The sequence below is a fragment of the Silurus meridionalis genome, chromosome 7 (assembly GCF_014805685.1).
Source record: "Silurus meridionalis isolate SWU-2019-XX chromosome 7, ASM1480568v1, whole genome shotgun sequence".
In the NCBI taxonomy this organism is placed as follows: Eukaryota; Metazoa; Chordata; class Actinopteri; order Siluriformes; family Siluridae; genus Silurus; species Silurus meridionalis.
Window position 1 is genome coordinate 4565756 of NC_060890.1, and position 23072 is coordinate 4588827.

General features: G+C 39.4%; 1 protein-coding gene across 1 annotated transcript in view; it reads left to right on the forward strand.

Annotated features, from left to right (window-relative positions):
* LOC124388803 (integrin alpha-X-like) overlaps positions 1-21682 on the forward strand; it is a 79574-nt gene extending 57892 nt beyond the window's left edge. The window contains 16 exon segments of the mRNA XM_046853832.1: positions 4862-5007; positions 5125-5273; positions 5742-5873; positions 6116-6189; positions 6315-6456; positions 7062-7159; positions 7265-7331; positions 7742-7821; positions 12023-12109; positions 12275-12353; positions 12433-12525; positions 17903-17983; positions 18124-18234; positions 18335-18448; positions 20375-20485; positions 20604-21682. Coding sequence (XP_046709788.1) covers positions 4862-5007; positions 5125-5273; positions 5742-5873; positions 6116-6189; positions 6315-6456; positions 7062-7159; positions 7265-7331; positions 7742-7821; positions 12023-12109; positions 12275-12353; positions 12433-12525; positions 17903-17983; positions 18124-18234; positions 18335-18448; positions 20375-20485; positions 20604-20702 — 1663 coding nt within the window. The 3' untranslated portion in view covers positions 20703-21682.
* Positions 21683-23072: the final 1390 nt, after the last annotated feature.

The window sequence follows — 23072 nt, forward strand, 5'->3', positions numbered from 1 at the left end:
ACATTGTTAAGCTGATCTCCCTCATCTGGCTTTGCTAAATTATACAACTGTGTATCATCAGCATAGCAATGGAAGCGAATACCATGTTTATGTATAATTTCACCAAGAGGCAGCATATATAAAGAGAAAAGCAGTGTGCCTAAGTCAGATTCTTGAGGAACACCAAACTTTACCTCAGAGAGTGTGGAGAACTCACCATTAACATCAACAAACTGATAGCGATCACTCAAATAAGACCTGAGCCACAAGAGAGCTGTTCCCTTCATTCCAACAATGTTCTCAAGTCTAGCAAGTAGTATAGTGTGATCAATGGAGTCAAACGCTGCACTAAGGTCGAGCAAAACAAGTAAAGAGACAAAACCCTGATCAGAGGCCAATAACAGGTCATTTACCACCTTAACTAGCGCCATCTCTGTGCTATGATGAGGCTGAAATCCTGACTGATACATTTAAAAAAATTTATTCATAAGTAGGTGTGAGCATAACTGCTGTGCTACAACCTTTTCTGAAATCTTGGCTATAAAGGGGAGATTTGATATTGGCCTGTAGTTGGACAGCTGACATGGGTCAAGGTCAGGTTTCTTAATTAGGGGGTTGATAACTGCCAGTTTTAAGGATTTAGGTACATAACCAGTGCTAATGGAAGAGTTCAGGTTGAATTACCTCTGGAATTATCTGTTCGAGGAAACTTGTAGGCAAGGGATCGAGAATGCAATTTGATGATTTTGATGAGGAAATTAATTAAATTAAGTCATTCTCATGAATAAGAGTGAAGCTTTGTAATTAATTGTCTGTAATTACACTGCTGTCTACAGGGTTACTTCATTCGGTTTAATCCACGTTTCTGTCAAACACATTATTTTAAACTCCTGGTCAATAATAATTTCGTTTTTAGTAAGCGCTTTTGACGTGAGAGATCTAATATTCAGCAATCATATCTTTAGATCAGAGGTGCTGGCTGTGCATTCAGTCCTATTTAATTTAATTTTAATCAGGTTACTAAAACAGACTTTCTGAGAATTCCTATATTTTGGTTTCGGACAGACACAGTCTCAATTTGGTGGATCCTGAGTGACGACAGTGTGCAGCTAGCAGATGGTCGGTTTAGCCTGTCTGTCTGCTCCCTGGCCTTGGTTCTAGACAGTCACTTGTTAACTAGTGCTGTTCTGCGACTATGACCTATACTACAAGAAATGAGAGCAGCACCTTTCCGAGTGGGGTGGATACTGTCCCGCCCTAACAAGCCAGCCTTGCCCTCAAAAATGCTCCAATTATTAATGAAGCCCACATTGTTTTTGGAGCACCACTCGGACATCCAGCAGGTCAGCGACCATAGCCTGCTGTAGGCTACATTGCCACGCCGCATTGGGATGGGGCCAGAGCATGTTACTGCATCAGACATTGCCTTCGCGTGATGCTGGTGTGAGATTATCAGCAGCAACAGCAGTTTTTACTAATGGGTTTAAAAACATGCTGCAAAACAAAAACCCTAACCCTAGATTTTTTCTATCAGCAACACTTGTAGTCGACTGATTAGAGAGTTATTAACACAAATATTAGCAACAGCTGTGTAGCATATATATATATATATATATATATATATATATATATATATATATATATATATATATATATATATATATATGTCCACTGTGAGAGACATAATCTAAAAAAAAAATCCAGAAATCACAATGTATGATTTTTTAAATATTTATTTGTATGATACAGCTGCAAATAAGTATTTGAACACCTGTTTATCAGCTAGAATTCTGACGCTCAAAGACCTGTTAGTCTGCCTCCACCTCCACCACATTTATTATCCTAAATTAGATGCACCTGTTTGAGGTCGTTAGCTGCATAAAGACACCTGTCCACCCCATACAATCAGTAAGAATCCAACAACTAACATGGCCAAGACCAAAGAGCTGTCCAAAGACACTAGAGACAAAATTGTACACCTCCACAAGGCTGGAAAGGGCTACGGGTAAATTGCCAAGCAGCTTGGTGAAAAAAGGAAAACCGTTTCCAAGGTTACTGTTGGTAATACACTAAGACGTCATAGTTTGAAATCATGCATGGCACGGAAGGTTCCCCTGCTTAAACCAGCACATGTCCAGGCACGTCTTTAGTTTGCCAATGACCATTTTGATGATCCAGAGGAGTCATGGGAGAAAGTCATGTGGTCAGATGAGACCGTGGCCTAGCCAGTCTCCAGACCTAAACCCAATAGAGAATCTTTGGAGGGAGCTCAAACTCTGTGTTTCTCAGTGACAGGCCAGAAACCTGACTGATCTAGAGAAGATCTGTGTGGAGGAGTGGGCCAAAATCCCTCCTGCAGTGTGTGCAAACCTGGTGAAAAACTACAGGAAACGTTTGACATCTGTAATTGCAAACAAAGGCTACTGTACCAAATATTAACATTAACTTTCTCAGGTGTTCAAATACTTATTTGCAGCTGTATCATACAAATAAATAGCAAAAAAATCATTCATTGTGATTTCTGGATTTCTTTTTTTATTATTATGTCTCTCACAGTGGACATGCACCTACGATGACAATTTCAGACCCCTCCATGATTTCTAAGTGGGAGAACATGCAAAATAGCGGGGTGTTCAAATACTTATTTTCCTCACTGTATATATATATATATATATATATATATATATATATATATATATATATCGTAGGTATATGATATAGATCACCCATAGAGTCTCATAAGCCTCATAAGCTATGTAAATGTTGGTACTATGTGAATGAAGTAACAGAAATTTCTGGAATATTTGCATATTGACATGGACTTAAATGGGATTTGTATCATTAATTTTCCTTTATTTTGCTAATATATATATATATATATATATCATCAGGGATCCACCTGCCACGCCCCCTTTTGTGGCTTTCATGCCTCCGCTCTCCCTGGAGCTCCAGGCATAATCACACACACCTGGAGCTCGTTGTCACTCATGCCTCCGCTCTCTCTGGAGCTCCAGCCGTAACTATGCACACCTGAAGCTCATCATCACTCCACCCCGCTCCTACATAAACCCCACTCTCACATTCACTCCCCGTTCGTTATTGTATGTCTTGGACTTTACGTGCGGTCTATGTTTTCGGGTTTCGGTTTTCAAACAAGACTCTGTTATTCTATTTCATTCGGACAATCCCACAATCCCATCCCGGCTACGCTTCTCCTCCCCGCGCATCTCGGGTCAGCTTCGCTTCTCCCAAAGCACACCCCGGACTCTCTCAAACGAAGGACTGCCGTGTGCGTGTGTGCGTGTGTGTGTGTGTGTGTGTGTGTGTGTGTGTGTGTGTGTGTGTGTGTGTGTGTGTGTGTGTGTGTGCTCGTGTGTATCTCTTTTCCTCATACTTGTCATTAAAACCCGAGCGAGCTGTACTCCGGCTTCCACCTTCTGTTTTGCTCGCACCCTGACTATATATATATATATATATATATATATATATATATATATATATATATATATATATATATATATACTTAGAAATCATAGAGGGTCTGAAATTGTCATCGTAGGTGCATGTCCACTGTGAGAGACATAATCTAAAAAAAAAAATCCAAAAATCACAATGTATGTAGATTATGTCTCTCACAGTGGACATGCACCTACGATGACAATTTTAGACCCCTCCATGATTTCTAAGTGGTAGAACTTGCAAAATAGCAGGGTGTTCAAATACATATTTTCCTCACTGTATATATATATATATATTCACTTATTTTCTTTTTTAAAGACATTTATAGTCACCTCTTTGTGTCAATACGTGGTAGAACCACAATTAGATGCAAATACAGATGCAGGTCTTCATGGATATGTGTCTATAAGCTGGATATACACTATATTTTTTAAATGTTGGGTCACCTGACCTTTTCTGCTATCTCTATAGCGCATCTGACGTCTTTAGAAAAATAATACAATTTTGCATTAACTTGAACTTGGAAACCCAAACCTGTTCAGGCATGACAATACCCCTGTGCAAGTGAGCTCCTTGAAGATATAATTTACATGCTGTGGAGAAGAAGATCTTGAGTGGCCTGCTATAGAGCTCTCTCATCTCATCTCTACTGAACACCTTTGGGATGAATGTGAATGCTGATTGCACCCCAGGTCTTCTCACCTACACCTCATGGTTCTTTGTAAAATCCCCAAATTCTTACAATAATTCTTACACATTCATTTTTTTTTTGTTAACTGTTTCATTGTATATGTAACCATATGGCCTTTTTGAAGCCTTTGACCAGAACTGGTTTTCTTGTAGGCATCGTGTCATGCTGGGTGCACACTGTGATTTTTAATAGTCCTTTGTGATTGCTGCTTGTCAGACTAAGCGAGCATGATCTCCATGTCACACTGTAGGATCGCAGTTATTATATTGTTTAAAAGTGCCACACACAAGAAAAAGACTTGTACGAATTTTCACGTCATAAATCGGTAATGCGTTCAGACCTGCATTCTCTCACTAATGATATCAAGCAGCAAACAGAGAACGGAGAAAAAGAAAATTGCGCAGTGGCCATTAATTGGCTGTCAGTGAACAAACCAGACTACAGATTTTAACCTCAGATTATAGAAAACTTTAGGTATTTTTTTAATTTGTCTCAGACTATCAAATTGTAGGCAAAACTGCACAGTTTGAGCCCGGCACTAGGACATAACCTATATTTATAAATTAGTTTGATTTTAGCTCTTAGTCTAAATATTTTGTGTGTTTTGTGTCGATTTTGTCAATGGCGTAGCTCAAAATCCCAATTAAGTCCATTTTAGATTTAGTATTGCATCACAATAAGTGAAAATGCTTTGTTCAATGTTTTATTTCTATTGTTTGTTGTTTTGCTCAGATCGAGACCCATCGTGGATTTGCGGAACACCCTAACCTACAGCCCGTCCAAAATCCCCACCCGAGACACTGACTGCACCAGTCCTTTGAGAAACACCCTAAAATTGTGTTTCACCATGGATAGATTAAAAAATGATCCCCAATCAGGTTTTTATGTCTATTCTTATATCTATTTAATGCAATAGCCAAAGGCTGCTCCAACTAAATAACAAGGTATGTTTGTCTTCAAAAAATGTCTGATTGTTGTTATTTCTCTATATTTAGACTTGAATGCAAATATAAACTATACCATAAAACTTGATGCCAAACGACAAAGCTACCGGGCCTACTTTTCAGAGAAAATCCGTGATCTCTCTCGCATGATATCTGTGTCGCTGCAGGAAAAGTGTGATGAACATAATTTCTTTATAGAGGTATTTGAAATGCTCCTTTTAAATACTTTATAAAAGTGTATTTATGTGCACACATTTAATCTAAAATAAAATAAAAATGTTATTAGATTGCTCCTATATTTATTATTACATTACACCCACTGTACATTGATAAGTATATTCTTCATTTTAGTGTTAACATTAAAAATTATAAAGGCGTAATAAATAATCATTATGATTTGGGGAAGCAGTAAATTGAAACATTTTGAGTCTCTGACAGCAAAAATACATTTATATTTGCCTAAATTTGTACTTTTAGATCATTCTACATCTTCCCAGAGTTCTACAATATTTCATGTGTAATTTATAGTACTTATTTTGCTCTACAACTACAACAACAAAACAAAATCAGTTTTCTACTCATGTTTATATAAAATAAGGCATATCTTCATATTGTACATATTTTCACTTTAAGTCATTCGATCTTTTTGTTTCCTTGTGCTTTTACAGGCCTGCCCTAATGATGCACTAAACCCAATAATAAATGAGTTAGTGTATACATTTGAGGGTCTCCCTAGTCAAAAATTAGGCAATTTACGTCCGATGCTCATTCCTACTGTAAAGTACACCTCGGATTATAACGTAAGTTGTTATAATGTACAGATTTTCAGATTAGAACTGAAGCAGTATAATTTTTTCTTATTTTCTTATTATTACTTCAAAATGTGTCAAAAGCATTGTCAATAATTACACATCATGTTTATTTGCACATTAATATATATGTACATACAGTTATATCAGTTCTGTTTTTTGTAGTTTTTTTACATCAATAATGGAAATGTTAGACTGTGCACATGACATCACTTTGTGAACTATTTTCTCAGCTGGATTTTGAAATAAACTGTGGAACCGATAATGTCTGCATCGATAATCTCAAAGTGGATTTTAACTTTTCTGGGTAAGATGATTGGGGAAAACCAATGAAGGGAAAACAATGGACTAAATGATTAGCAGAAACACTCATCAGAATCCTGACGTGTCGGTTATTATATTGTGTTTCGTTTTTTCCTTTTACTTTTTCAGACACTCAGTTATACAGGTTGGAATAATGCAGGAGATGAATGTGACAGTTTTCATACAGAACAGAGGGGAAAACTCCTATAACAGTCGAGTCGTTCTCAAATACCCATTCGGACTTTCCTTCAGACGATTCACCACTAAACAGGCAAGTGTCTGAAGTACAGAATGATATGCTTTGTTTCTTATTTATAGTGGAGTTGGAGAATATCTGTATAATTAGGAATGATTATCGAAATTGCACACATGGAGCAGCAGGTAGCAGGTGTTGGGATTTGCCTGTATTGAAGGACATAACTATAAACGCACACACACACATCATGTCTAGTCTACAGAGGTGTAAAAAGTATATGAAAATCATACTTGAGTAAAAGTATACATAACTTTGCAAAACAAACCATTCATCAGCTGAATTATATTCAAAAAGCAAAAATGATACAAAAGGCAAGGAACAGTATATAATACAGTAAACTAAAAATAACACAGTGCGTTATTTCTCCAGATAATATAAAAACCTGAAAAAAAACCCCAAAGTATTTATACTGATCTTATGAATGTGCCATTAAGGATTGTATAAAAGTGGCTTTCAAAAACAATTTGTCCTCTTAAGTCTCTGAGAGTCCAGACCTCCTTATAAACCATGTGAAGAATAAGTGGGATAGAAGATGATTGCATGGATGGATGGATAAATGTTTAGACTGGACTCTGAGTAGCAAATGAAAAAGATGTCTATGTTGGTTTCTCTCTGAGCAGGGCAGATTGGAGTGTGTATCTGTGGACAGTGAAGAAAAAGCTGTCTTGGGGGAGACTACTTGTTACATCAGTAAACCCATCTTCAAAAAAATGATTTGGTGAGTCCAAATAAAGTTTCTAATTAAAATTTTGATTATAGGTAATAAGGTAAATAGTAGTTATGAGTTTCAAGATTTGTCTAAGACATAGATGAGTGTAAGTAGTGTAAGTTTGGGATTATTGGATGGATACTGTTTTACCAACCCCAATTACAAAAAGTTGGGATGCTGTGTAAAATGTAAATAAAATGTAAATTAAAATGTAGAAATGGACCATTATAAGATAAATTATCCATTGTAAGAAATAAATAAGGTCATCTTGAATTTTATTACTTCAACTTTAAAGAAAAGTTGGGATGGTGCAACAAAAATCTATAAAAATTGAGTGTTATTAAAATTAAACTGGTATAGGTTAAATTGTAACCTATAACAGGTAAAACATTATAGGGTAAATGACAACAGGTCCTGTCAAACTTTTTTTGACACCTTTTGCAACCTTATTTTTTGCCTTAAAATGATTCATATTCTCAGTTTAAACATTTGATATGTTTTTTTGTTTGTTTGTTTAATTGTGAATAGAATATGGATTTATAAAATTTTGAAAAATTATACGATCTCTCACTTCCTTTATCACCTCTGTAGGCTGTATTTGATGTTACATATAACATAAACAAAGACAGTAACTTTGAAGGAAAAATCACGATCAAAGCAACTGCTTCCAGGTTTGTTCTTATATACAGTATTAACCAGTACATTTCACTTGATGGATTGCATTGGTGTCTTAAAATACAGGACATTTCTAATGTCTAATGAGAAACATTCCAAATACAAGATTTATTACACAATTACATTTTTTTGTTTAGATTTTTGTTTGTTTGTTCAGAATGGATTTATCTATTTTGATTGTTCATATTTGTAAAAAAAAAGTCACAATGCACCTCTTTATACCTGATTATGCACCCCACTTGTGCACATCAATATTAATGATAAATTATTAATTATTATTTATTAAAAAATGTCTTAATATTTAGACATAAAGGAAACTGGGAGAGGGTTTCGAGACGGGCTTGTTTCTTTCTCCTGCCTCACTTGCATGGTCCGGCACTCAGTTGCAAGCATCGGAAGCACGCCTTTTGGCAGTATCTCCCCTTGCAAAGAGAGCCTTCAGCTCCGATTCTCTTCCTCGGAGAAGGGGGGCTACACTCTGTGAGCCAGAGTTCAAGGAGCTTATAGTGGTTGTGACTTATGCCGTGGCGAAGTTATAACAAGTTTGGTGGGCCAATGAGCAGAAAGCTGCTCCGTCCAGTAAATTTGACTAGCGTTTTCTGAGACCTACCTCACAACATCCATGTCCGGGTATGCTGTTCTATCCGGACCTGCAGACTGAGGTGTCTTCATTGTACTCCAACATATGTGGACTAAAAGAGTGTGGTTACAGGGTGGTGCCCTGAGTTGAAAAGACGCTGCATGCCTGCACACCATGGCAGTGGTACAGGAGTATCAGACTGACCTGCTGTGAGAGCTAGATGTGGGGGGCATCTCAGGCAGCCAGGAAGTCCAGGCTCTTAGGGCCACAAAAAAGACCGTTGTGGGCTTTGGCTGTTCTTGGCCATCCTAGTCTCCACCGAGAGGCATGGCTCACCCTAGTGGATCTTTCTGACAGGGACAGGGCCGTGCTGCTCGACGCCCCACTAGTGGCCTCTTAGGTGATTCCATAAATACAGTTGTCGAGAGGTTTCAAGAGGCCAAGAAATAGTCACCAGCATTCCAGCGGTTGCTCCCAACGTCACTCTCATGGAGCTGCTTGACAGGTGCAGTCCCAGGAACAACCCAGCACCTCCCTTCACTGGAAGGTTCAAAGACAGAGCGTAGCAACTCACACTCCCCCTGCTAGGGATCCTGTGCGACACTATGGGCTGAAGCAATGTGAGATGACAGATCTGAGGACTGTCATTTTCAATGAGAGGGCTTCAGCCAAGAAGTCCTGATGTGGGAGGTTCTGGGGATTCCGCCGGGAAAGGGCATGGTGCACATCATCACGTGGTTCCCGCCCCATCCCAGGGACCTGGTTCTTTAACCCTGCTTTGATCAGTGCTTCAGGGCACAGCCAGCTCCAGCGAGCACACATCTGGCCCTCCGTACTGTAGACATAGGTTTTACGATTCAGTTCGGGTCTCGTCCACCATGATTCGATGGGGTGCATCCTCTTGAGGAAGAAGGCAATCGAGGTGGTCCCTCATCAGAAAAGTCCGGGTTCTACAGCCAGTACTTCATATGACGAGGAGGTAGCATCCTATTCTAGATTCTGGATTCTAGATGTCAGCTGAACCGCTCACTAATGAAGCTCAGGTTCATGCAGGTCATGTCTCAAATCAGATCTGAGGACTGGTTTGTCACAATAGATCTGAAGGATGCATATTTTCATGTATCCATCCTTCCTTCTTTCAGGACAAGTTCAGACCACTTCCTGAGGTTCGCTTTGGGGCGAAGCTTACTAATACTGGGTCATTCAATTTGGTCTTGCCCTTTCACCCCACACCTTCACAAAGTGTGTAGATGCAGCTCTGGTCCCCCTGAGACTTCTGGGCATCTGCATCTTAAACTGTATTAAAGATTGTTTGATATTAGTTCAATAAGAGCACTTAGCAGAAATGTTGTTTTCATTCACCTGAAGAGACTGGGGCTACTGCTAAACAGCAAAAAGAGTGTGCTTTCTCCATTGCAGAGAACCACCAGACGGCCGTCAGGAGGGTCAGAGGAGTACAGTCCCTTACTGTCGAAAAATTTCAGAGATTGCTGGGTTTAACGGCAGCAGCATCCAATGTGGTTCCATTTGGCCTTGTACACATGAGACCCCTTCAGTGGGAACCTAAGGGTTCTCTCAGAGAAGCAATGTGCTCCATACAATCAAGGTTATGTGGCAAACCCTACATGCCTTAGGTGTCGGGAGATCCTGGGTTCCTATCTCAGGGCCCCATGTTGGTAGTTCTGGGTCATTGTGTAACGCTAACGACGGATGCTTCCCTCCCAGGTTGGGAAGTGGCCATGAGCTCCGCCCAAGGTCTGTGGGGAGGGCACCATCTGCTGTGGTACATTAATTGCCTAGAGATCCTGGCCATGCTTCTAGCCTTCAAGCATTTCTTATCAGACTTTAGAGGTCACCATGTGTTGGTCCATTTGGACAACACCTCGGTGGTCTCTTAAATCAACCACCTTATCATACCCTTCTGTGGGCCCAGGGGAAAGCTGCTCTCCTTGAGGGCAGTGTAACCCGCATGTGGTGGAGCAGATCTTGGGAGATTCGGCAGGGCTCAAATAGACTTGTTTGAGAGACATTGCACTGTCCCCTTTGGTTCTCCCTTACACCTCCACCCCTCTAGGGCTGGTTGCCATTACAATCCCTGGAAGATTCCTCTCAGGAGGAATCTTCTCTCTCAGTCAGGGGGAACAATAGTTCACTGATGGATTTGGACTGTAGTTTTTGCCAACAGTCTGTTACAATGACTCAGGACTACAGTTTGTATCTGTTCACCATCACTGTACCTGCAAAATCGTTTATCTGTAATAAATGAACATTCGGTGCAACCCAGATGATGATGGGTTCCCTCTTGAGTCTGCTTCCTCTCAATGTTTCTGCCTTATGCCATCTCGGGGAGTTTTTCCTTGCCACAGTCGCCATCGGCTTGCTCATCAGGGACAAACTTACTTATAAAGAACATATTCACTTTTAATTTCAATTATCTGTGTAAAGCTGCTTTGAGACAATATTCATTGTTAAAAGCGCAATACAAATAAAAATGAATAAAAAAATTGAATCTTGGGGAGGTTTTCCTCGCCACAGGCTTGCTTAACAGGGAGAAACTTAAACTTATAAAGAACATCTTATTCTTTTTATTCTTATTTTTTTATTATTTTCATCACCACATTATCTGTGTAAAGCTGCTTTAAGACAATGTTCATTGTTAAAAGCGCTATACAAATAAAAATGATTTGAACTGAATTGATTTTAATTTTTAGAGACTGTGGCTCCGACTTTCTGGTCTTTTCACCAAGGTGGTAGTGACCATTCTCAATCCAGAGCTCCCTCAACTAGGTGGTCATATGCTGCTAGATGGCACCTGCTCAGTATATAGTGGTATCAGTACCAATTGAATTCAGTTAACTGCCTGGTTCAGTGCTGGAATTCCTTTAGAGCAGTTCGCCAGAGGGTTGGCTCTATTCACCCTTAAAGTCTGTGCATCTGCCATTTCAGCGTATCATGCCCCCTGGCAGGGCAATCACAGGGCAGTCGGGTGATATTGGACTCTCGTTCCCAAAGCGTTGTTGATGCAGCTCAAGTTTCTGAAAGGAAACATCTCCAGGTTACGTATTTAACCCTGGTTCCCTGAGGGAATGAGATGCTACGTCTCCAGGCCACACTGCAGGGCTTCCTTCCCTTTTAGAAACTATCACCAGCTTCATCCCTTGTGCTTTTATAGCTTCCTGGTCGTGATGTCACCCCGTCCGTGACACCAGCTTTTTCATTGGACAGATGACACACGTGATTCAGACCGTGGACAACACGGAAGCATTACCAAAGCGTTGTTTATGCAGCTCGAGTTCCTGAAGGGAAACTTTAAATGTTCAATGATTAATATCATTCCCTCAGGATACCAGGGTTACATACGTAACATGGAGTCGTTTCCACTCTCATCCCAAAGTATGTCCTTACAGTCTAAAGCAGGGTGTCAAACTCAATAGCATAAGGGGCCAAAATCTTAAACACTGTCTAAGTTGCTAGCCAAATTGTTTATTAAATTTTTGGCTGGAGTTTCCTACTGTGATTGTGGTCTGCCTTCTATAGTATTGTATTCAAACTGATGATTTTATTTACAACAAATAACAATTATTTAACAACTGACACAAATATCCTGTAATTTTCAGTGACAATGACAAGCATGAACGGGACAATGAATTGTCCAAAGACAAGTCCATTGATGTTAAATATGCCATCTATGTTGCACTGATCAGGTCAGTGAATTTACTGATTTCTAGCTCAAATAGATATGTATAATTATAAATGTTACAAAGGTTTGCCATATTCTTATTTCAGTAAATGTAAAAATATTGTAATATGGTAAGAGTAGACTCAAATATTCATACATCTTTTTTTTTTTTTTACAATCTCTTGTCAAGGCACCAGAATTCCACAATCCACATTAACTTTACCGCAGGGAAAAATGACCTACAGAAACCAATCCAACAAATATTAAAGGTATTATTAAAAAATACAAGGAAACATCTGATATGCTACTATCTGGAAAGAATTACATGACAACCTCATTTCCTCTCAGGTGGAAAATTACCTCAGGGATTTGAACGTGGACATTTTCATCCGAGTGCCTGTAAAATTAGGAGATAAGGACATCTGGACTAATACTGTGCAGGTACTGTAGACTGATATTATAAAAAAAATATTAGCACAAATATTAAATTATGTGTTAAAATATATCATTAGTTGGACTGGAATGTTTCTCAGAAATGAAATTCTATTTTGATCTTGTTTGTGAACAATGACAAAGGAATTTTTAATTCTGGTTGGAATGATGTGCACTGACACAAATACTTACTTTTGAGAGATGAACTAAGAATTTTGAGAAAAGTACAGGCTTCTGCAAGAAATCCAATGTATTGTGCTGTTGGTACAAATTGTTTTGAGAATGCACTGACTGGTTTTCAAATATTAAGGAAGATTTGAGAAATGCTCCAAAGCAACTGAGAAAAAGATGTAATTGGTGACAGAGCAAAAGGCAAAACTACCAGGAAATGAACGAACACTAGTACAGTATAGTAAAAGTGTGAATCCTTTTTGGTCTCTTGCAATCAAAATCCCAAATATATTACTTTTTACATTTGTTCTGTTGAAATTCATAGATGTCATAAAGAAGAAATTCAGACTTGTGCATTTTTAATCACTTGTATCAAAACTGTAATTGCATCAGGAAAACTGTGAACCCGTGTGCCATTATACTGACAGCATGACTAAACATTTTGATGATCTTGTTTGTAAACAATCACAAAAGGACTTTCTAATGGTAATGAGATGTTCACACATATTTACCTTTGAGAGATGAACTAAGGATTTTGAGAAAAGTACAGGCTTTTGCAAACAATCCATTGTGTGGTGCTGTTTGTACAATTGTTTTTAGAAATGTACTTTCTGGTTTGCAAGTATTAAGAATGATTTGAGAAACGCTCCAAAGCAAATTAGAAAAAAATGTCACTGTGTAAGATACTATTCATCCTGAATTCTTTGTTGAAGGAGTACCTAGTATGGGATTGTTTGACTGTTCCTCATAAGAAAACACTGTTGTGGAATGTTAAATATAAACTTTGAAAGTTTATGCTAAGGAAACATTTGATTATGATGGACTGCTTCTGCTTGAAAATTCCACTTGACTTAACTTCTGCTGTTGTGGTTGGTCACTCAAAAATGTTTATTTGACCAGTCATGATCCTGCAATCATGTACAGTAGTTCTCTTTCTGGATACTTCTCAATCTGGTTCTCTTCAGTTTGGAAACCATACGCTGCTGAGAATTTGAGGAAGATAGACGAGGATACACTCAAGAACAATTAAGATGGATTTAGACTGTAATTAATATAAAGAGTTTGGCTACAATGGCTTTGGGTTACATGAACTTTTGATACCCCCAACAATGATAAAGGTCTCCAGGTTACGTATGTAACCATGGTTTCCTTAGGGAATGAGATGCTGCATCAGAAACACTTTGGAAACACCTCTGCATTGTCCAATCTCTGAATCACGTGTATAATCAGTAAAATGGAAACCGCTGCGTCACCGCATGACATCACGATCAGGAAGCTTAAAAGCACAAGGAGTGAAACCAGTGCTAGCTTCTGAAAAGGAAAGGAAGTGCTGCAGGGATGCAGGTAGTGTTGCATAGAGAGGCAGCATCTCATTCCCTCTGGGAACCATGGTTACATACATAACCTGGAGACAATCCCCTTCAGGACCTAGAGCTGACTGACCAATCCCTGCTGAGTGTGGACGGGCACAGTTAAAGTGAAGGACAGAGGGGCCAGGCAGCCCCACGAGGGTGACGTGGGAGGAATCGCTGGAATGCCTGTCAATGACCACATTAACAGGGTCACAGAACAGGCAGATCAGCACCAGTGGGGTGTCCAGAAGCACAGCCTTATTCCTGTAAAAAGGTCAAACATGGTAAGCCAAATATGTCTCTCAGTAGAGACAATGGAAGCCATGGACTGCCAATGGCCTTAGCGCTACCACAATGGAGCTTACGGACGTGCTGACCACCCGAGACATCTCCCACATCTAGCTCCCACAGCAGATTGGCAGGATAGGCCTGCAGCACAGCCATGGTGTGCAGACAGCCTGTGACCTGAATCGATGAGGCATAGGCCTTGCCCACCAATGCTGAGGTGGTTCTCAGGGGATTAGTGAGCAGTGCTGGGCCTTTGAAAGATGACACATCCCCTGGGGAGAGATAGCTAGCCAGCGTCTCTTCGATTTGGGGCATCACCCCATAAAACCACTATCTCAGTCCAACTATATTAGAATATAGTGACACCCTAGGACTGAAGAGACGTGAAGAATAAGGCCTAGCCCATGACCTGGACACCTCGGTTTGCAGGGCTGGGAAGAAAGGCAAGCCCCGGCACAGAGGCAGTGACGCGGGTTGCAGGAAGCATTTGTCAAGCTTACTAGGCGGTCAAGCCTTCTGCTGATCGGCCAGCACACACACACACCTCCACGCTCTCCTCCTTAAATGCCCCCTCCGATCACTGGAAAAGAGAGAACAATCATTAGACCACATTAGCTTCCGGTGATGCAATCCTATGTCTATCAGCTCTCCATTCACAAACTGACGCTCGGCCATGCTCCCGCTGCCACAAATATGGTAGTGAGATGGTGATGTGGGAAAAGCCAGCGATTGGTCATGCGGATCGAGATAAATGAAGTTAAATGGCAAATTTGCCCCCCTTGTGGTCGAGATATTAGGGTTTGGTGACATATAAGAATCGACATAACCGATGAGAAAATGCTAAGACAAAGCGAGAATTTGGCGGTTCCACTTCAAAAACGTCTGACTGACAAAAATAGATAGAAAATTAAAAGACACAAATTAAAATTCCAAAAGGTAAACATAGGAAACACTTCTTAGGCAGAACTGCGCATGGCGCACTATACAGTGCAATCTGTGTCTACCCCTTGATGTCCCAGTCTGTAGGGCCACAGATTTTCATCCACATCACAACAGATATCATCCCTTCCAATGCAGCGTGGAAAAGATCTTCTTTAATGTCTTATCCAACCTCTGCAGGCTTCTGCTGTGATGTCCTCACATGCTCCATCCATGGCAGCCATCAGGTTCATCTGAGTATGTGGCTGGCAATCATAGACCTTCCATGCTGAATAGAACTCCTCAATTGGGTTGAGGAATAGGGAATAGGGTGGAAGAAATCATCAGCATCCTGTTATGTGTCAGAAACCATTGCCTGATGGTGTTTGAATGAGGGAAACTCACATTATCCCAAAGTATCACATACTTTGGTAAATCATCTCAAAATGGACCCCTCTCATCATCAGGGATGAGAGCCCTATAGAGGGTCTCTAAGAAGGTGAGGAGATTCTGTGTTTTGTATGGGCCTATAAGGGGAATATGAGATAGCACACCCTGCTCTGACTTAGCAGCACACAGTGATATTTCCTCCCTGCTGGCCTGGCAAATCAACAGTAGCTCTATGTCCGATGTCATTTCGACCACGTCTTCTGCTTTTCTTCAGACTGAAGCCAGCCTCATCCACATATAAAAAGTTGTATTCACTCCACACTGGTGGATTACATACCTGTTCTCTTTACGATATGTTTGAATTATTGAAGACACAGTTGATCTCCCAATATTCGGCTGTACCCTCCGACCCGCCTCAACCATTGTGAGGCCATGATTCACAACATGGTCCAAAATAGTGGCTCTAATTTCATCTGAAATGTGTCTATGACTCTGACCTCTTTTTCAGCTTTCTCTATTTTGCCTCCTTACCCTTCCAGCATGCATCCTTATTCTTGGCTCTCGACCATGTTCGTTTCCTAGTTGTTTATCCATTTTCAACAATTGTAAATCTGTGTTTTGATCTTTTCATATAAATTTACATTTGCAGCATTTAGCAGAGCGACGTACAAAAGTGCTTTGAGTCTCTACCAATGAATAAATCTACACTGGTACGCAAGATTACAAACTTAATATAAATATAACTCTTGAATTCTACAAAGCAAACTTGGAAAGTGGTAATTTAAATGTTTCAGGAAGAGGAAGTTCTTCAATTGTCGCTTGAAGATAGTCAGGGACTCTGCTGTATGAACATCTAGGGGAAGTTCATTCCAACCCCTCAGTGCCAAAACAGAGAAAAGCCTTGAAGTATACTTACATATACACTCGCCAATTACAGTAAAGGTTCACAAGATTCAGCCTTGACCTATTTTAGAGCATTAGTTGATTATTGGTTGATCTAAAAGTGAACACATCCCTTCATTAGTGACATTCAATGTTTATCTTCACAATTCATCAATTCAAGACACATTTACCAAAAAAGTTCAATAGAACTGTGAAGAAGAAGAGCTTGACAAATTTTAACAACTGGTTTAACCATTTTTCATTCATTGACTTATGCAATAAACTGATGCCTAAATGTTTTGAGGGTTAAGACCATTTAGGTGAAACTAGTATAATACATTTTGATCAACATGACATAAACAACTGATTACCTAGGAAACAGCAGGCACTTGTACACAATCAATTAAATTATGTACCAAAGCATTCGCAATTTGATCAAAGCAACGAGAAATGTTCTTATAATAAACACAAATGACTAAATGATGTAGAGGTTGTAGTAAACAAGTAGTTTTGAGAATTTCATTTCTGATCTGAGAAATGCTCCAAAGCGACTGAGAAAAACTGTAAGATGATCCCTAATGGGAATTTGATGCAAAAATAAATACCTTATTTTCCGGACTATAAGCCACTACATTTTTCCCATGCTTTGAACCCCGCGGCTTAAACAATGAAACGGCTAATTTATCGATTTTTCCTGGGTTTTTCTCGGTTTAACAAACTTCGAGCCAAAAAACTGAGCCCCATAACATTAGACCAATGAAATTGCTGAACAGGTTTAAGGTGAACCAATGAAACTATATTTAAATCAGATGCGCTCCCACTGAATCGGGCCGCACCACATCATAAATATGGATGAGGTTCCTCTGACGTTTGACCTGCCTCTCACTAGGACTGGCAACAGGAACTGCGAATCATTCGTCACGCTGAAAACAACCGGGCATGAAAAAATGCACTTCACCTGTGTTCTGAGCTGCACTGCATCTGGAGAAACGCTTCACCGATGGTGATTTTTAAACACACAACGATGCCAAAAGATAAACTCTCGAAGAAAAATATTTGTGAAAGGAAGGAGGAAGACAGTGAACAATTACTTTCTTGGTAGGCTGCTGTTTAGATACAAGCCATGTAACAGAAACTGTCTTTCGTTAAAGCCTGTGTAAAGTTCATTAGTATCAGTGTAGACAGCTGGCTTATAGCGGCTTATAGACAGGTGTGGCTTATTTATGTTCAAAATAAAAATCTTTTGTAAAATTCAGTGGGTGCGGATTATATATGAGTGCGCTTAATAGTCCGGAAATTACTATACATATAATTCATAAATACACATAAGCAAGTATACTCTTCAGTTCTTGTGCAGGTGGAACTTCTTGCTATGTTTTTTTTAGATTCCTGGCTGCAATCTAGACAGACATGAGAAGCCAAATGTCGCGGATTTTGTGGTAGCACTGCAAAAAAACCCTGAGTTGGTGAGTATTGCCTGGTATTGTGCAAAAAACTGTAACAGTAACACTAACAGTGAACCATCATTTGTCTACTAAAGATTAATGAGTGAATTAATATAATGAATTGATTTGTTTGTGGTATTGGAAACTTTCTGGGTTTTTAGAATTGCTCTATAGCCGTATGTGCAGTCTATAAATGTGCTGCAAGTCTCACTAGCAGGCAGCTGAAATTCTACAACATCTCTGGTAATGTCAGCTCTGGGTGGATCGAACAGGTACAATATGTTAAATGTGCATTATTTTAATTATCTAACACCATTTTATTTTTACGTGTGTGTAACAATAATCATTCGTTGTACCTTCTAAACTTTTTAGACCGGATTCCAATCGGCAATTTTCATGCTCACCTCTACAGCAACAATGGCCTACAACAGAACAGCATACATTTACTTTGCCTCTGATTCTGTAAACACTGAACCTGCTGGCAAGGTACTGCAACGGATTAAGACTCTATCAAAGCCAGATATGTTCTTTTAATAATTAATCTATTTTATATTCTTTGTTACTATTTGTTTATATATAAAGTGACAAAAATATGAAGTAGCATTCAAGTGAATGAGTTTAAAACACATGATTTTATGAACCACTAGTGATGAGAGTCGGTTTAAAGGATAAAGTAGCTTTACAATGCAGACTATACAATGATCTATACAATGAAATCTAAAGCTGCTGCATTGCTCTCTTTACATAGAGATAAAATAAGAATTAAAACCCATTGCCATGATCATTAGCTAGTCGAATGGCATTGTGGGTAATGTAGGAAACTACACACCCAGGTGAAAGTTTCAGTGCAATTACAATAGTCATCTGCAATGTAATTATAAAACAAAATCTTGTAGGCCACTGAAAACTGCAGTTAAATTGTAAAATGAAATATGGAATTGATTCTGTATAATAATTTATTGGGAATTGTAAAGTAACACCACATGCAAGCTTCTAGTGTGTATATTTGTGCATATTCCTTGACATATTATACAACCTTAATTCCATAAAGTTGGGAGACTCTGTAATGTGAATAAAACCAGAATGAAATGATTTGCAAATGCAGGATAAATCTGTCATACAAAGAAGAAGGCATGAGTGAACATGATACAGAAGTGCCACCATCTTCTCTTGGCCAAAGCTCATTTAATGTACTGAGGCAAAGTGGCAAATTGTTCTGTGGTCAGACGAATCGAAATTTTAATTTCTTATGCACACCAGGTCCTCCGGACTAAAGAGGAAAGGGACAATCCGGCTTGTTAACAGCGGTTAGTTCGAAATACTGCATCTCTAATGGTATGGGAGTGCATTAGTGGAATAAGCAGCTTGCACATTTGGAAAGGCTCCATGCAATGCTGAACTCTATATACAGGTTTGTCAGGAGCTCGTCGCAGGGACAGGGTAGGTTATACTGTCAGAGACACAAGCCAAGGCCAGATTTTTCTGTCAGGTGTGTGACTGGAAGAAGGGCCTAAGTGCAGAATGCACTGCGGTATATTTAAGAAGTCAGGCAGGCAGTGCAGAACTGGGATCCGAGACAGGTTTGGGAACCAGAAAGTAGTTCAGGCAGGATAGCAAAACTAACCTCAGGGACTTTTAAAGCTGGTGAAATAATCTGACCCTGAGTAAATGTCTAAGGTGTCCCTTAAAAACTGGTGGCGCAGGAAAAACTGCAAGATGGCCACCGACCCAGGAGTTAGCACCACGAAACAGCAAGTGAGTGTAGCGAAACTGGAAGTCAGTGCCGCAAGCCTGGAAGATCCTGAAAAGGTTTTAAAGCAAACAAATGCTTCCAAAAATTTGCAAGAGAAGACCTTGCATATTTGAGCAAGACAATGCTAACTGCATCTGCTACAACAGCATGACTTTGTTGTATAGGAGTCTGGGTGCTGAACTGACCTGTCTGCAATCTAGACTTATTACCATTTTAAAACACTTGGTGCATTATAAAATGTATTATAAAACTCAACAAAGGACACAACAAAACACAACAAAGGACACCCAGCACTGTTGAACATATAAAATCCTGTATCTAACACATATGGCACAACATTCCTCTTCCAAAACTTTAGCAACAGTTCTCCTCAGTTCCCAGATGCATACAGACAAAGATGTGACTCTGCACAGTGGTAAACATGTCCCTTTTTTTCTATAAAATGGTCTATATTCTCGATTGATAGGTTTTTTGTTCTATTGTGAATAAATATAGGTTTATGAGATTTGAAATCATTACATTCTGTTTTTTATTTACATTTTAGTAAATAAATTGCCCCAACATTTTGGGAATTTGGGGTCATCAGGGGTCTCCAACCATCTGCAAGAAAATTCTGAACATTTTTGCCAGACTGACTTGTTAATGTAATGGTGTTGCAGATTGATACCCAGGTGGAGGTGTATGAAGAGAAATTCCCTCTTAAGGAGACAATTGGAGGTGTCATAGGAGGGCTTGTGCTTTTGGCTCTTATTGCTGCTGGTCTCTATAAGGTCAGTAAAGATATAATCAGAAAGGTCAATTTTTTTTTTACCTTTATTATTATTTTTTTTCTCCAGATATTCTGTGCTCAGTAATATATTGCTTCATCATTTGTTTGATCTTGCCTAGGCCGGGTTCTTCAAAAGCAACTATAAGAAGATGTTGGAGGAAGCCGGAGCAGGGGCTGAAGGAACTGAAAATGGCGCAGAAGCATTAAATGAAGATTGATGGCTTTGCTCTACATTTCAGAAACATATTTATTCTAATGTGTAGTTTAGCTTGTTAGAGTCAGGTCTCTCTGTAATTTTAAGAGGACACGGTGATAGTTATTTGATTTTGAATAATAGCATTAGCATTCTTTTTTAGCTCCTGCAGATTCAGGCAATGCTTGGACAGGCTTACAATACAGTGTTAAGGTTGTGGTCACCAGCATTTTTGATTAATATTTGCTGTAAATAAGGGGTTTCTGCTTGCAGGATCTAATATGACAAAGGTGGTGTGTTTTTCATACTTGATTTTATGCTTCATACAATCATACTACGCAAGTCCTAAAAGGCCATGCAATATATTATTATCATGATCTGTACATAATTTTATTGACATAATAAAAGTTGTTTCCTCATGATCTAGATATAACCATAAAACTTTAAGGTTACCTTATATACCTTTTCTTGTCAGGTTAATGTGTCATGATGGTAAAATACTGTATATACTTTTTTATTTCAAATGATTTATATATATATAATGAGTCTATCTTTGAAAAGCTCTGAAATTAAAGTAACGGTCACTGCATGCAGTCAAATTTATTGCATTTAATTAGCATCTGTAATAATAAATGCAATAGGAAGTAAACTCTACAGAAAAAAGGAAAAGAAAAACACCACACCAGCTTGTGATGTATAAAAACCATGAACCATAACACATAAGAAGTAGAACTATATTTAGATTAAAGAGTTGTGCAGAGTGTGGTGATATGAAAGAGGAAGCATGACTGAAAGGCTTTCATATACACTGCTGCTTGTTAAAAAGATGTACTGTCAAATTTATTTGAAGAAGCGATAGTTTTCAGGATCATTGTGTATAAAAATGTCTGTATGTGACTGAATGTTGGGCCAAAGATTATATTTTATACAACATTGCCGTTTTTGTCATGTCGCACCACCTGAAAGCTAAATTAAAATAAAATAAAATTCCTGGAATCATCACTATATTGCCTGAAGTATGTGGACATTACACCTATACATACACCTACAGAATAATGCTGCAACGAGTCGTTCAAGGTGTTTTGAGTGGCAGAACATCACTGAAAGACAAGAGAACAGGAAGACCTTCCACAAGCTTTTCCCCCGAAACCTCCAGCTCAGCCTTCCTGTCTTTTAGTCAATGCCACTTTCTTTGAACCATACAACATCGCAGGTATTACCACAGTCCTATAAAATTTCCCTTTCAATCTTGCAATCTCCCTTCTATCACAAATTACTCCTGCCACTCTTCTCCACCCACTCCACCCTGCCTGCACTCTTTTCTTCACTTCCCTAACACACTCTCCATTACTTTGCACTGTTGACCCCAGGTACCTAAACTCATCCACCTTTACCACCTCTTCTTCCGGCAATCGCACCACTCCACTGCCCTCCCTCTCATTCACACATATGTACTCAGTCTTACTCCTACTGACTTTCATTCTTCTTCTCTCAAGCACATACCTCCACTTCTCCAGGCTCTTCCCAACCTGCTCCCTACTCTCACCACAAATCACAATATCATCCGCAAACATCACAATCCATGAAGACTCCTGTCTGACCTTGTCCATCAATCTGTCCATCACCACTGAAAAGAGGAAAGGGCTCAGATCCGATCCTTTATGCAATCCCACTTTCACCGTGAACCAGTCTGTCATTCCTACTGCACACTTCACTGCTGTCACATTGTCCTCATATATGTCCTGTACCAACCTCACATACTTCTCTAGCACACCTCACTTCCTCTTCATCTGTTGCCACATCTCCTTGTACTTCTGTCTACTTTTCTCATCTCTCTATCGATCCCAATTCTGTTTTTCTTCTTTTAAATTCCCAGATTTCACACATCCTATGTGCTCCAGGGGCACTGTAACATTGGATATGAAAAATAATAATACAGTGGAACCCGGTTATGTCGATGTCCTAGGGGGTCGCCAAAAAGCATCGAGATAACCGATGATCGAGATAAACGAAAATCAAAATGGCGGCAATATATTAACGTGCTTGAAATTTCTTTATGTACATGATGTGCGTTAATAAATGAGAATGTGCATGCACGTGTTTTTGAAGGTTTTTTTTACACAACAGCGTTGCCGCGATTTGTTTGATGAAGGCATGCTATAAAAATACATACAGTACATGTTTATCTGTTTATCTGCTTTCTCGGCCGCTTTCTCTGAAGCTCCCGGCTTTAATCGCGCACATATGGTGCTCGTTTAGCATCATCACCAGCTCCTATTTAAACTTCCACACTCTCACTGTTCATTATTGTTGGTATATGTTGGTTCACGGCGGTCGTTGTTATCGCTCATGTGTATCCCGGTACATGTCTTCCCACCGGCACTCTCTCAACGGC